Genomic DNA, 17,307 nt, shown 5'->3' on the forward strand with positions numbered 1-17,307 from the left:
AGTGGTTTCCAGCGGAGTGATTTCGGAATGATGTGGATTTTATTTAAACTCGCATTTACTCCGATTTGAAATTTTAATATTTAAATAATTTCTCCTTCGGAATGAAATTTACTCCGAGGTCATTTAAAAAACTAAACAGTTATCCGCTCCGCAAATTTTTTACAGTATAGTAATTACTTTACACTGTAAAAAATTTGTAGAGCAAACGTGGATTAAGTCCTGATCGAATGCGGAGCGGATGACTGTTTATTTATTTAATTCCCTCGGAGTAAAATTCACTACGAAGGGGAGTTTATTTTGATATTAAAACTCCGAATTGGAGTAAAAGCGTATTTAAATAAAATCCACATCACTCCAAAGTAACTTCACTGTAAAAATAAACTTGATATTTACTCCGTATGCAGAATAATTTTTTTCATAAACTCCGGATCGAGCGGCAGAGTTTGGATTTGAATAAAATCCATAATCATTCTGAATCCACTCCCGATTCTTTACAGTATATTTAATAAAAAATTCCATAAATTTAATTTAAGTAACATATTGTCATTATTATTATTATAATTATAGTTATCAGGTGAAGTGACGTATGCAGAATTATGCCTAGCTCGACCAACAACCCTACCAACAGCCATAGAATCAAAACTTAGTTGTTTAAGCGATAGTATAACGGGTATCGGTGGATTCGGGGGTACCAACGGAGGAAATGGAGTCGGAAGCGGCGGTGGAGTATTAGTCGGCGGTAAGCCTTACATAAAAGAAGCAACGGTATACGCGTGTATAGATCACAACGCGCGACCGCCTAAAATAGATCAAATTTGTCAGCCAAATAAAATAAGCCAGACCAACACCCCGCTGCTGCAGGACAACAACAGTAGTATTACGACAATGGGCAACAAGCATCATCATCACCCTCGTGAAGTTGTTACCGTACGCACGCCACTTATTTCAACTCAAGAGAGTTGCGTATAGGGGCGCGAATCCGACGCGCTCGACATAAACGAGTATTACGTCTAATCGTAGCGACGTCGATGTGATTATTATTTTTTTATTTTTCAATAGCTTATTAGTTTATAAGGAAACAAAAAAAATTGGTCTTCTTTAATCAATAATAAAAGAGAAAAAAATTGATTGATTGATAAACAAATATATATAGTTAGCGAACAAACAGTAATTTAATATAAAATTACGACAGGACCGGTATGCAATATTCATGATACTTTGTTCAGCAATTACATATCGATCGGTAGTATATAATGTATTTTTTTACACATACAAATATCATTGATTTAACATTTATTTAAATTATTTTTATTTAACTTTACTGTTATTTTTCTCGCATTTATTTTTTTATTTTTAAATTATTAGGTAAAAATAAATTTTAAATGAAACAATAAAATAATTCTAAAGTTTTGTTACGACAACAAAAAAACAAAAAAAATATATATATAAATTAAATTTAAAAATAAAGACTTTGTCATGACAGGTAAGATGAGACTGCTTTTATGAATGCGTTCTATAATAATAATAATAATAATAATAATAATAATAATAATAATAATAATAATAATAATAATAATAATAATAATAATAATAATAATATAATTAAATAAAAAATAATTAATTAATAAATTTAATGTAAATACTAACGAAGCGGTTTAAAAAAAAAACTGCAGTAAATGCGACCGGTTCGCATTTGTAAATTTTTATGTAAATATTGATAATAAAAATAAATTTTAAAAAAATTAATGAACACTTTAAAATGACTAATCTCGCTCAATAATGAGATTATCATAATGAATATATATTAACTGAGAAATAATAAAATTACAGAGAAAAATAAAAACGTAAAGCTCATATTAAATTTAGTGAATTGAATGACGAATGAGGTGTCAGAAAAATTCAGTGAATTAGAAATTTAAAAAAAATTAATGATTAACGGTTTAATCCGTTACTTTGACTGTAAAATAGTTTTTATGTACAGTAATGATATTTTTTCAGAGTATATATAATTCAATAAGTAATTAATTAATTAAGAGAGAGTGGGAGAGATAAAAGTAGATAGAATATTATGTTATTGACATAAATAATTAACAACCGAAAGAATGTTAAAGTATATAAATATATATGACTAATTAATTGAATTATTATTAATAATTATAAATATGTAAACGTAAAGTGTAATAAATAAATTTGTGTTATATAATTATTGAAATAACTTGATAACATGGTACGATTCTTTTTCAGTGTGACTGAATAAAGTGTGAATATAATTTCAAAAACTTTAATAAAATAAATGATTATTTCAACATTTTTCGACTTATTAATAAATTAGAATTTTTTTTATTATGTTGTGATAATTTAGCATTTATATGACACTAAATTTGACACGCAGGCCGAGTTGGAAATATAAAATCGATTGAGTGGAAAAATAATAAAATTAATCCTGAATTCATGTAAAAGTCGACAAAAAAAAGTTGGCACAATTTATAAAGACATTTGCAGCACGCGCATTTATTAACGATCATGACTTTTTGACTCTTGTGCAATAAACACAACTCAATACTTCTCTCGCATTTTCAAAATATTTTTTTTACACGTAGTTTTTTTTTCAGATTCATTGAATATTGCCAACGCGTAGTACTGCTGTACACGTCAATTGACGTACCTTTCCCAGCTTGCTACGCACGTTTACCTAACCCATATTCATCATTCCATATTTAGTATAATTTTAACTCCCTTCTAAAATGTATACTCATTTTATCTAAACTTCAACTATTATTATTATTATTATTCACTCAACATTTGTATTATCAGTTATTTTATAATTTTTTTCAAATTCGTCTTAATATAAAAAAAAAAAAAAAATAAAAATATTTTTGGTGCGAGTACGTGTAAATGGAAATAAAAGTGATAAACATTGATTGCACGTTTATCAATAATTGTTGGACAAAACCGTCGAATTTAATAAACAAAAAGTAAATTTTAACGTAATAAATTTCTTCCAATAACAATAAAAAAGTTACATAAATAATTAATACGAATAAAAAAGTAATTGCATTGATTTTTTTTTACCATAAGTGATCAAAATTTAATAGAATAAATATACTTTTATTGGCATTAGGAATGACAAAGTGACCAGGTTTATGTGGTAAGAAATGTTAAGAGGGTGTGTCTAACCCTTGTCATGCGTTCCCGAGTATAACAAATAATATATATATATATATATATATATATATATATATATATATATATATATATATATATACATACACAGTAGAAGGGAAAGTGCTGTCAATTTTATTTATCACAGGATAATATACTTTCTTACCGTGTATATTGAGTTATAGCCTCAAGACTGATTCTCCACACAAACTCTTTTATATAAAAAAAATATAACAATCCTTTTTTGCTTGTCATACTTGCATGATTTTGTTTTTTTTACTTTATTCATTTTTCGGCTATTTTTTTTTTTTTTAGAGGGGGTCTGAAAAACGCGTACGCTAGTGTTTGTATTTTTACCAGTAAAATATGTAAGTTGAGAGAGACTAGACAAAAATATATGTGCATTTTGTGTGTATGTATGTGTGTGTGTTGTTGTTGTTAAAAAAGTTATGTAACGAGAAAAATATTCGTAAGGGATTCATAAGATTCTATATGGGGTTTTAAATGTCTTTCTTGTTGGTTCACATACACCTGTGACAACATTTGTGAATATAGAATATTGTTTATGAATTTTCGAAAGCATAGAAGAGAAAAATAAATATCATAATTCGTTTTGCTCGTATGAACTGAGACCGAGCTCCCGTATTGTGGTGGCTCTTTATGAAACATTATAAAATGTATGCATTTATATTTAAATTGCATTTATGTATAAAAAATGAATAATTAATTGAATAATTAAAATTGCGTGGATGAAAAATTATGATAATTAAAATATTGGTATTTAGAGCTGAGTGTTGATAGGTAAAATATATTAAAAAGACCATAACATGTACGTACATTAATATTAATATTAATTACAATAATAATAATAATAATAATAACGATTATTATGTACATATCAATGTGTATATAAGATTTAAAAGTAAAAATAATGTATATGCAGATAAATTGAATGAGTTAAAGCAGGTTGATTATTTGAAAATATTGTACGTAATTACAGCGTAATCCAAATGAACGTGTTAATAAGAGAAAAATAAAAAATTTTAAATCTAAAAACACATATCTTTTATTTTCCTTTCCTGTTATTTTCTAGTGTCCGAAATAGACCATCTATAAAATCTGCCGAATGTGTTCTTTTTCTCATTTTTAAAAATATCCCTCAGGCGGAAAAATTCAAGATAAATTTTTGCTATCTAAATTTTCAACGCAATTTAAATTAATAAGGAAAAAAATCAAACAATTAATATAGATAATGTAAATTATCAGTCGACAAATGTTTAATAATTAAATATATTCAAAAAGTTTATCAGTACAAATAAAAAAAATGAATGTGAGTATAATAATCAAAAACCGATACCCTTATCATTAAATTGCGAGTGGGTAAATATCTTTTAGATTACATTGTATAGAATAGTCTCTTGGGAGTAAAAGGTCATGGAGAAACACACCAGCCCTTTAGAGGAGTGGTGATGGTAGTAGTGGAAGTAGTAGTTGACTCCTACAACTAAATTCCCTGACTATCATTATCCAGGTTGTGTATATAGAGAGTGGTGGTGGCATGGAGACTGAGAAATGTACACTGCCATCCAAGCCACAGCATTTAATTGTGCCCTGTGCTGTTTGCACACCAGCACACTCAGAACTTTAGCAAGAACATGCATTATACATGTGTATAGTACATGAACATGGACGTATGTTGGTTTATACTTGTCGCTTAAAGTAGTTACCCTGTATATGGCTTCAGCTTGACTGTAGTGCAGCTCGTTTTGCACTACTGAGACCGAAACGGACAAAGAGAAGTATAGGGAGACTGCAAGACTTGCCAAACCCGAGACCTAAGACACGAGACACGGGACTCTAGACTCTAGACACTAGATACGAGACATGAGTCACTAAACTCTGTAAGCTCTAGAACCAGACCTTATGTATAGTATAGCTTGACAGACGCAATACATATTGGATTGCACGAGTGCCGACAGCTTTAAACTACTATTGAAGCTGAAGCGTTTGCGTTGATTGGACTGGCCCAGGGGATGAAACTTGAAGCTTTACTTGTTGAGAATGAATAGAACTAAACCGGCTAATACTACTCGAGTCAAGAGTATAGACTATGTTGTACAGAGTGAGTAATGCGCCTAAATTAATCGGGATCAACCTTTCAACTGTAAAATTATAATTAATTTCATGAAATTCTTACACTGAAAATTCTCGATGTAAATTATTCATCCGTGTAATTTTAACACGGTGTAATATACTTTTTTCACACCTTTCCGTGTTACTCGTTATAATTTTGGTTAATGAGCAACAAATTATCATTAAATTTTTTTCACCCCCACTACCTAAATTCAACACGATATTTGGTGTAATTTTCGCATCAAAATTTTTATTGTCATTTACACTACACCGAGTCCAAAAATTTTTTAAAGTATACACTCGCCTTTAAATAAAGTTAATAATTAATTTATTATTCTGTAATTAAATAATTTTTTTTTTTTAATATTATGAATGACAAAATTTTGTGGAATTAATTTTAAAAACAAATGTTCTGTGATTATAATCAATATAAAATTTGATTACTACCCTTAAAAAAATTCATAATCTAATATTCTAACTTTCAAATTATTTTGTAGACAGTAATAAAATTTCTGAAATACAGTAGTACAAATAATAAAATTTGAGTAAAATGTAAAGAGTAAAGAGTGAAACAAGCTAGCGCAAAGCTTTTGAGAAAGTTTGGTAGCCTCTCCTAGTAGTGCGGTCTTACAAACGCGAGTTGGCGTGCAGTAAAAGCTATTCGCTCGATTGCAGCTTAAAACAAGAAAACGAACAGAACATAATTTAAGGAGAATCACCAGTCACGTACTGAAGGATCATCCGCAATTCATGTTCAACACCTTTTCCCAGGTTGCCTTATTTGCTCCACCCCCACGCGGTATTTCGTTTGATGCTATTCACCATCGAGCTGTATCGCGTGAAAACAAACTGATAATGAAACAACGCACGACCGTCATTTGATTGTAAAAGTTGGTTGTTAGTCTGCACTTGTTATGTGTAGAAATAAAAATTGTAGTTAATTTTATTTATTTAATTTTTTTTTTTTTTTTTAGTTAATTTAATGTGTTTGAAAATGAACAAGGGACACACGTATTGCGACGCTCTGAATACAAGAGAGGATGCCACCTAATTGCATAAATAATTCAACGCAACGCAGGCATAAAACTAACTTTATATACCATGTTTACTGCAGACTGGTGTCTATAAAAAAATACATTTAACATTTTTATTTTTACAATCTATTGCTCGCCAAATAAACACTTATATATAATGCTATAAATTATTTAAATATTTTTTTTTGTTTTCATTTATTTATAATGTTCAACAAAAAAAAGTGACAGAAGGTAACGAGATACGAGGACGAATTTGCATACACTTAACTTTTTTTTTTTTTTTTTTTTTTTAAATATTTTTTTTTTTTTTTTTTTTTTTTGAAAATAACTCATTCTGTTATAAATGTAATCACTATAAATAGATACTAAAAAAATTAATTGAAAATGTATTCATGTAAATTTGATATTTTTTAATTATTAAATAAATATTTGAAGAGATGTACGTTGGTAATTTAAATATAGAATTTCAGAGGTAATAAAAAATTTAAAAAACTGAAAATATTGATATTACTCAGTAAATTTTTTATAATAATTATACTTATATTGGGTCAAAGCATCACCATGTAAAATTTTACAAATTTGATAAAACAAAGTTTATTATATTATAAATATTGATAAATTCGAAACCAATAAACTGACTACAAATTAAACAACCGCATTTATTATAAAACCAATAAAGTCATTTTATCGATAAAATTAGTTTTTAAATTAATTATATTACTGAGTATTGAAAAAATTAAAATCGTAGCGCGATTAAAATTTAACCATTTATTTATTACCAGCGGGAGAAAATTATTTTAAATAAAAAAAAAAAATTAATTTGTAATTTAATTCCAAATTTTAAATTAAACAAAACTGCAGAATGTAATTATAGAAAAAAATGTAATAAAAAAAAAAAAATAATTAGGTGATATAAAAAAAAAAGCTCCATCAATCACAATCCATCATACTTGAGCAGAATGAGAGCTATGAAGATACCGTCGCTCATTATGGAACCCGTGAGTCATGAATAATTTTCGCACGAGAACCTAAATAAAAAAACATTGGAATATTTTTTGTTATTTTATTTTTGCGCTCTTATACTCTCCTGTACATTGAGATCTTGTGACTTTTTTGTGACCTGGCGTGTTACTTTAAAGATACAAAAGAAAAAATGAGCGATAAAAAAAGAAATAAATAGAGTAAAATAAAAAATAGAAGATGTCGTTTTTGTTGACAAGTTATATATATATTTAAAAGGCTGCAAAAGGAGCTGCAATAATGGAGTCAGTTATTTCAAAAGGATAAATTCTATTTCCACGTATATATTCTGCTGTATGTATTGTCAACTTTATAATGTAATGTATTTTCAATGAGCTTTCTCGATCCGTCGTTATAGGTGAAAATTCTATTACGCGACTCACAATCTTTTAACCTTACCCAATGCCTGCCTTCACTCATTCTACTGTGCATCTAGCCGGTAATGAAAAAAAAAGTGATCGATATAAATTCATAGTCAGCCGTTAAATCTCTCAATATACATCCAAATTCTATTTATAAGGTAAATATTTATTTATTTATTTATTATTTTAAAATTGTTGTTAACTATTAAGTATACTGTAAAAAATTTGCGGAGTGGATTAATTTTCATTTATTTACTCCACTTTGGAGTGAATTTTACTCCGATGAGTTTCGGAAGATATTAATTATAAAAAAAAAATACTAATGCATAGTGAGCTTAGGTCTTCGATGTTTGACATTTAAATTGATTACGGAAATAATTACAAGCTCCCTTTCCATATATTCAAGTGAAATGATTTTCAAAAATTATAAGCACCTGATAATATAACTTGAACAAATACAATTCCACTGAGTCATGTATCATATATATGAAATTATATTTTTGTGAGTTACTAAAGCATTTTATAAATTGAAAACATAATATTTTAAGTTTAATTATTAATATATGAATCAATTATTTCTTGAAATTATTTACTTAGTCTGCATGCGGAGTTATTTTTTTTTTTCCGGAACTCCGAGGGAGTAAATTCGGATTGAAATAAAATCCGGATTCACTCCCAATTTTGACAGTGTATTTATGTAGTAATTTTCTCAATTCATTATTTTTATTTATTTAACCCTAATCCCTTGAACAAGGGTCGTTTGTGTCTATAAATTTTCAAATATTCTATTGTAAACAGCCTACATGCCTCGGAATTTTAATGAAAATGTTTATGGAAAAAGGGATTTACGAGGCTAGCAGCAACTCTATTGTATAGTTAGGAGCCCAAAGAAGATCTACGAATTTTTTCAGATTTTGTAGTACATAATAACATGGTTAATTGAGCGGCGCACGGTAATTACCCATGTTCAAGGTCTACGGGTACTGAAAATAGCGATCCGGGATTAGGGTTAAATGAATTATTCATTTTTAAAAAAGTGATTAAAAAATTAGTAGCCGCATTTAGTGGTCCTATTTAAAAATTAGCCTAGTTTATTTTTTTAATAATAAATTAAAAGAAATATTAATTAATATTAACATTCATAATTTCAGTTTATCACATAATTTTTAATTAAATATTTAAAATAATAAAATGTATTATTTTTTTTAATTTTTTTATTTATCATTTATTATTGATAAATTCAAAAAATTTTGTAAAACTGTAATTTTTAAGCCGCGCAGTTACTCTGAATTAAAAACAAAAAATAAAAATAAAATATTTTTATAATCCGGAATAGGTAAAATCCCACTTTTAGAACTTCATTAATTAATATTTTAATTTAAATATTATAAATAATATTTGTTAACGGTTTTGCTGAGTTTACTATTAAATATTATGCAATTTAAATTATATATTTAAGTTATTCAATGACTAAGTGCTGTAACTTGTTTACCCTAAAGTATAGAAAATTAAGTTAAACAATGTATTATGAATACGGTATGTCTAGCGAATTACAACCCCTGGGAATTGTAAATATATAATGTTAAATGTCATTAAATGTAACGGAGACATACAATTTTCATTAAATTGTCATCTAATTAGTGCAATATATTATTTAGCTATTAACAAATTCAATTGTTTTAAGTTAATTAATAAAATAATTACTTGTTAAAATTATAATTAAAAGCGAAAAAAATTATTAAAAATTTCAATGAATATTAATTAGAAAATTAATTATTTCAATGATTAAATACGTAATGATTATTAGGAACAAGATTTTTGCCTTGATTTCAAAATTAATGGTTCAAATGTTTGATATTACGGCAAAAATATTAGTCTTATCAGAAAAGTTTTTAAACAACAGTTGTAGAAAATTTGATTTTCTAAAAAAAATGTCTCTTTAGATTTTTTCATACGACCAATACTTTCATCATAATTCCAAAATTAAGATTCATAATGAAAAATTCAAATTTTTGATAATTATGAAACTCTTAATTTCGAAATTACGATTTTTTATTAGTCCTAAGACAAAATTATAAGAGACATTTTTTTTATAAAATTAAATTTCCTACAACTTTTGCTAAAAAAAAATTTTTATACGACCAGTATTTTTGAAATTAAAGCAAAAATCCTGGCCGTAGTAATGATAAAAATTTATCAAAAATTCATCATGTGTCTTAAAAACAACGTTATATCACAATTCTATATCTGGTTCATAGCAACACCAAACGAGATAGAATGAAGTTTAAAGTGCTAAACATTGTGTCCTCGTCAAGCTGCGGTTTTGTCTCTGGTTATCTGATGACGCGACCAAAAACGCTGTACGCGACATAACCCAAGCTATAAGATATAAGGCATAAGGTGGATGGGATGAAAATTTATATATATTGTTAGTAGTACAAGAAGTTGTGGTAGAGGGATTGTATCGGTGCTCTGGGGAGAACCTGGCAGATTTATCACATACAACACATTTTAGCATTTAACTCCTTGAGAATATTACAAGTGAACTATCCCTTTATCGACAAGATAAAAAAAAACCTCTGTTCAAATATTTGTCATTTAGAATAGTAATATTTTATTCGTGAATTATTTCAAATTCACATTGAGTACACAGACACAATAAATGGCGCAGAAAATTCGTGAATATTTTTTATAAAATCGGAATTTTAAGATTCAGAATGGTGATTTTAAGTAAAGAAAAATAAAATATAAAGTTTCAGGCAAAGAAAAAAAAATACTGATGACAATATATATGTATTGCTAAAGGTAAAGGTCTGTATATAAAGTAAGCAATATATGTATAAGTATATATGTATATATTGGTATTATATAGTGTAGTGAGTAGTGAGAGGAGTACTTTGGTGTGCCACTGTCGTCTCTCAGCAAAGATAAATAAGGCAACACCGCATACGTTTTACATCTATTACCCGCACAGTGAGCAGTACGCTGGTACTCTTTGTTGTGCAAAAGATGCCTGCCGGAAAAATAAGAGAAGAATAAGAAGAACGAGTAGAGAACGATGAGATGGGTGAAGAGTGAAACGACAACAAGAAAGACAGCAAAAGTACTGGAGAAGATGTCATGGTGCAGCATCTACGCAAATTGAATACCAAATGTTTATTTTTTTTAAAAACTTTTGAAAAATTTCACCGACACAAAGGTGTGAATACCAAGTGTGTTCGAAACATTTAGTCGATAATAAAACACTTGTTCTCAAAATTGATTTTAATTTTTGCCTCACGTTAATTATTTATTTATAAATACTAAAAGTAGATTAATTTACGGTTTTAATTTTTTTATATTTCACATATTTTAGATAAATTAATAAATATCGATTTTCTTTGACAAATTTAAAAATATTTCATGTTAGATTAATTATGTGTAAAAGCTATAAATAATTAATATTATTTTAATATATAGATTTAGTAGAAATTATTGAGTTTAAATTTAAATGTATTAAGCAATAAAAAATCATATTAAATATGTTATAATACCGAGTACTCTTAACGATTAGATTAATAGACAAAATTAATTTTTTTATTGGACATAGTGAACAAGTTTGTGCAATAAGTTTAATTGTAACGAAGCATATAAAAACAGTTTAAAAGTTTAAAACTTTCTTAACAGTCCGACAAAATGACAGTAGTTAGGAGGGTTGGAAAAACGCGATACTGCGCTACCACAGAAATTAGTTTTAAAGTAAAAACACGAGGATACGCGGCGTGGAAAGTAAAAATAAAAGAGTGAGAGTGACGGAGTGTCGTAAAGGGAGGAAAAGAATAAAATATTACAAAAAATGAGTTAAGTTAAAATAAACTAAATGTGTGATAAACGCAACCGTTAAATGACATTTAATTATATCAAGAATTCAACTTTGATGTCAATTCCCAAGTGCACTTGGAGCTTGAAACAGACGGTAGGTCATTGTTGTTACCAAGCGTATGGCAAATTGAGTAAAAAGCTAATTGCACATTCTACCTTCCCCCTTATCCACACTAGGCAACCCACATATATATATATATATATATATATATATATATATATATATATATATATATATATATATATATATATACACACGGATTATTCTAACCCTCTCCCGATAATTAAATCTACTTTTTAGCTCCAGGAATTCGATCGAATAATCAGGTTTTGCTACAGTCCACTCGCTAATGTTGCTTTTTATTTGAGAACAAATTATCTTCGGTTAATAGTTTTTATTTAAACGGCTCTGAAAATCGTATTGTACAAACAATTTATTTAAATTAATCAATCAAGATTTATATTTATAAATAATCAATATCGATTCTGATAATTATTAATCAAAATCTATAAATAATTTACAAGGGTTTCAATCACAATGTATTACTTTAACAATCCCACATGCCTTTGAATTATTTTTGAAAATTTATTTCTAAAACTGTTTATTGGCATTTACTCTTTTAAATTCAATAGCAGATAGTTTGTCTTGCATGAATTTAAATATACATAACCGTACTTGATAAATTATGTAGAAAAATTAAAAAATAAATTCTATTTTTTTGGAGATAAGTTAAAATTAAAAACGTATTCGCTTTTAGACTTGATTAATTATTTCAATATTGTGATAATGAAATATGCATTTGTATTTATGCTTTATGTTCGCGTATAAATTATCTCTCAATGCACTCACTTTAATTTGTCTCCGCGGTTTGCTGTGTATGATAAATTGGTATCTGAAATACGATATCGCAGAGAATAATTTCAGAAAAATGAGACGTATACAAATTAAATTTCAAATTTAATCAGTGAGTTGGTTTGTTCATATATCGGAACCCAATATAATTCAAAAGAATCAATAAATTGACCTGATTCTTTTGCTATTAATCTTAGAAAATCTTATCAATAGCACTTACACTAAATTTAGTTACAAATAAATCACTATAATGGACGGTAGTTTCATTCAAATTTTTTTATTTATTCATTTGAACATGAGCATTTAAATTACGCGCTTCATATTAAAAATTATTATTTTTTTTTAAAGTCACTCGGTATTTTAAATTGAAAAATCTTTTAATAAAGTTAGGTCGGCAATTTTTTTTTCCAACTTTCAACGTCAATTAAGTTGGCTGGTAACGCAAACTCTCGTTTAAATTTCGTTATATTGATTTAGTTACGATCCCGTGATAATAACTCATTGAATAAGAACGACAGAGCAGAAAAAAGAGGATGAAGAATGAAAAAACTTAAAAAAAAATTGAGTAATAGAGAAGACAATGAAAGTGGAGCTTAAGAAACGAAGCATCAAGTTTCTAACGAGATGAGTAGTCTCGTATTTCCCGTGAAAGATGTGATAAATTAATGACAGGCATAATAAAAAGATCCGTACAGCTTCCGCTTTATACACTTCAACTAATAATGATTAATGAAAAATTGGATTATAAAAAAAAATTATATAACCATACTAGCATACAAAAATAGGAGTAAAACAAAAAAATTTAACAACATTGATGATAAAAAAAAAAAATTGAAGAAAAGGTATTATAAAAACAGAAATGTACAAGTCTAAACGATCGCCATGGGACAAACACGCAACCTCTATAACCACCTATACCAACCATCATCCTTAGTACGTCGTTTCATTCTCCAGAGCAGCGTTGACGTTGACTAAAAAGCGATACTGGCTACTTCATTTTATTTTACACTCGTTTAACTCCACTTTCCTGTTTCAATAGCCCTTTTTACTACACTATCGTATAGTAAACACAAACCATATAATATACTCAGTAAACTAAAATTACATTTAAATATTATTTCCATAAAAATTTTTTTATCATCATCCTGCTTAGCATACAAAAGGTCAACGCAAACGACAAAAAATAATTCTATGAAATTTTTAAAAATTATTTATTTATTTTTAATTAAAAGTTTAGTGCCCAACTTGGGCTGTAAAATATAACACCAGATAATTTAAAATTTAATGAGGAATATAGCTGATATTTTCTATTGGTTCGTTTGTATAAAACAAAAAGCCATCAGAGGTTAAGCGAATAATTAAATTCGGTAGAATATGCGTGACTGTGCACTATCGATGGGGCGTTGATCAGTCGCTGAGGGCTATCCAGAAATCGCTGAGGGATCATAGAGTGAAAGGGTGTCCATATATGCGTCACACCTATACCCAATATTATCTCTCTTTAATTTTCTCTCTCTCTCTCTCTCTCTCTATCATTAATAGCCAGAGCAGCATATATGTATAGATATAGCCAGCAATTGAATAGCAGCAGCAACTGCGATGGTAGCAATAGGACGTAGACGGAAATTGCTCGACCGAGAAGGGTTTGCGGCTGATCCACAGCATCGCGGTAACCCGCTCGCGTTTCTGTTACTAGCCCTCGGCCTCTCTTGGATAATTGAAAATTAACCAAGCGTCCGTCCATCCATCTGCTAGCCATGCTCTAATCACAGTGACATCTCTCTGTGTTTCTATCGTATACAGTGATCCTAGCGCCCTTTAACCTACTAGATACCCCCTCTGGTATCTAGCCAGCGGATCCTCGGCATTCTCGTTAACTCAATCCTGGACACAGCCGGACACTAATAAGTAATCGGTTGTGGAGCAGCATTCAGTTACTTGATACAAACCACGTGCAAACAAGTGCCTTGTTGTAAAGCTTTCATTTTCGAGGGTCCTCGCAACACTTAACACAGCGGGTCTTTATGTTTTGTCAAGACTGTTCATGGACTCTAGGGTGGCCCAAAAAACTGACTATTTTTTTTTTTTTTTCGAGTCTTATGAAAATTTTTTGGTTTACGATGTTTTAAGAAGCCTCTTCAAAAATCAGTTCAATAAAAAATTTTCATGAGGTCACTCATGAATTTTGAAAATATAAAAAATTATCGAAATTTGAATTTTTATTTCAAATTTTTTTCGTTCTCGTGGCAGCAATAGTTTATATTTGTGAAATCATAACTATGCTGAAAATATAAGCCCAAAATTTAAATATTTAAACCTCGCTCTAGAATTTTGAATGTTTCCTAGTGCTGTCTTTTGGACATTTTCGAGCGACCCTTGAATATTAATGATGAAGCTTTTCGATTTTTTCATTATCAATTTGCATCACAATGAATGAAAATATGACCCGAAAAATAGAAATAATAAGTTATTTACATACTTTTTTGTTTTTTAATTCAATTTTTAGGTTTTTTCGCTTATTCAACTCTCTTAAAATGAATCAGTGAATATTCACTGCATAAACAGTCCCAAGTATACCACTGATTGAATAACGACAGTAATTGAGTTATAAAAAAATATATAAACTAATTCAAAAGTATCAGTCACATATTATCAGTTAATATTCAAAATTTTTGAGCGCCGTTTAAATATTCGAATTTTGGGCTCAAATTTTCAGCATAGGCATTAATTTCCAAACATAAACTATTGCTGCCACGAGAAAGAAAAAATTTAGAAGTAAAAAATCCGAATTTCAATTATTTTTGATATTTTCAAAATTCGTGAGCGATCTCTTGTAAATTTTTTATCCAGTCGATTTTTGGAGAGGCTTCTTAAAACATCGTAAACCAACAAATTTTCATAAGAGACTCGAAAAAAAAAAAATAGTCGATTTTTTGGGCCACCCTAATGGACTCAACTCAGCTTGATTTATGTCCAATATTTTTTTTCCATTTGTTACAACAAGTTGCAATAAATTGAACAGTAATAAATAAAATCTTATGTGATAAATAATTAAAAAAATTATTCATAAGTGTTAATGAATAAATTCTACTAGAGTCATTACACAAATAAATTATTTCTTCAAGATTTCTATTTTGTGTTAATCTGCATTATTTATAAATAAAATACTATGTAATATATGAGACTAGGGATTAAAATGCTTGAGATTATAAAGGAAAACTACTCTTGGTTGTATCATAAATACTTTATAAAAGTTTATATTGTGGCGGAATTATTATAATTTTGATAGTTGAAATGAATATTCAAAATAATTTAATGGAAAAAAAATATAAAAGCAAGTATATTTCGTTGGCTTTAATCAACAAAAACAATAGATCATGACCGTATAAAAAATATATCGCATCTCTTGATCATCTCCTCGCTTGTATCCATCATACCCTAGTGTAGTGTATACAGTAGCCGGTTCGCGGATAAACGAATCATATAGGACAAACGCCGTCATTGATTGACATGCTGACAAGGATAAACGACATCAGATAGACAGCCCAAAAGTACAATAAAAAGATAAAACAAAAAAGCATTACCGTCGAAAATCAAAATAAATAGAAAAAAAAAATTATAAAATCACTCACGCAGCGCGCAAACGATTTATACTCTGTGTATTCTATATATACCGGCCAAGAGCGACGTATATTGAGAATAAAAAATATATATGAACATGTTTGTGTGTGAAAAAAGTTATATATCCCGCACATTCACCGTGAAAAAGTAGCCATACAAAAGAGAGTAAGAGCTACTTGGAGTGGTTGCTGCAGCGGCTTCCAAACCCTGGACCAGTACATTTCTTTAGCTCTATTTTTTACTTCATCTCTCGGTCTCTCTCTTCGGCATTCAGTGTTTTAGCGTGTTATTTACCGTCGAAGCAAGATTTATCTGGCTTCTGGTGGCGTCACACCAGCCGCACCCCGTTCTCACAGACTCGATCCGCCCTATCCTATTGCTACTGCAGAGAGTGCTCCAACAATCCCCGTTTATCCAATATTTTTCCTGCTGCAATCTTTTGCGCTGCCTCTTCTCCCGCCATTTTCGTTATCACTGATCCTTTCAGAACCTTCTAAATTGCATGTCATTTTCACAATGTTCGACAAAAAATAATTATTAAATTTAATTTTAATTAGTCAGTTAATTACCGACTTTATTTTGTTAACTACTAATAGTTTTCATCATAGATCATTTTAATTCTTCATTCATTCAGATCACAGATGCTTCATTTCTATTTTATTGATAAAGTCAAATATTATGACATAATTTTTTTTTTTTTTATGTATTGACGACAGTGAGAGAAATAAAAAAAAATTAATAAAAGTTTTGAGAATCACCGAAAGAGTGTTTGAGTAAATAAAATATATTTGACTAATTAAATTAAAAGCAGAAGTTTCAAAATATACGAATAGTTTCAAAATATACGAAGCTGTAACTATTATATAAATATAAATATAAATATGAGTATTTAAATTTTAAAGACAAGTATTTGCATCCAAACATGAATATTCTAAGAAAATCTATAGCCGTATTAATATTTTATGAACATACTCTTGCTCGAAATATATTAATTATTTATAGATACTAGTTTATTAAATATTAATAAACATCGACTTGAACTAAAACCGATTCGACTATTGCATAAAATAAATTCTCTTAGTATATATGCTAAATAAAAAAAAATCAGTAACAAAATAAAATTCCTTACTCTTTAAAGATGAATTAGTGAAATTCACTGCAAATCAGAGGATAGCCACTATTACTCCAGCACTAATTGGCAGTGAATTTCATCAATTCATTACTAAAAAATAAGCTACAAAAAATTATTCAAAAGATTTTT

The 17,307-nt window shown here is 28.5% G+C and overlaps 1 protein-coding gene across 5 annotated transcripts in view; it reads left to right on the forward strand.

Annotated features, from left to right (window-relative positions):
- LOC103580376 (nephrin) overlaps positions 1-1,478 on the forward strand; it is a 147,361-nt gene extending 145,883 nt beyond the window's left edge. For all 5 annotated transcript variants that reach the window (XM_014443909.2, XM_014443908.2, XM_014443910.2 and 2 more), the window contains one exon: positions 568-1,478. In XM_014443909.2, coding sequence (XP_014299395.1) covers positions 568-969 — 402 coding nt within the window. In that variant the 3' untranslated portion in view covers positions 970-1,478. The remainder of the gene's footprint in view (positions 1-567) is intronic.
- Positions 1,479-17,307: the final 15,829 nt, after the last annotated feature.

This window comes from Microplitis demolitor, chromosome 8, assembly GCF_026212275.2.
Source record: "Microplitis demolitor isolate Queensland-Clemson2020A chromosome 8, iyMicDemo2.1a, whole genome shotgun sequence".
Lineage (NCBI taxonomy): Eukaryota > Metazoa > Arthropoda > Insecta > Hymenoptera > Braconidae > Microplitis > Microplitis demolitor.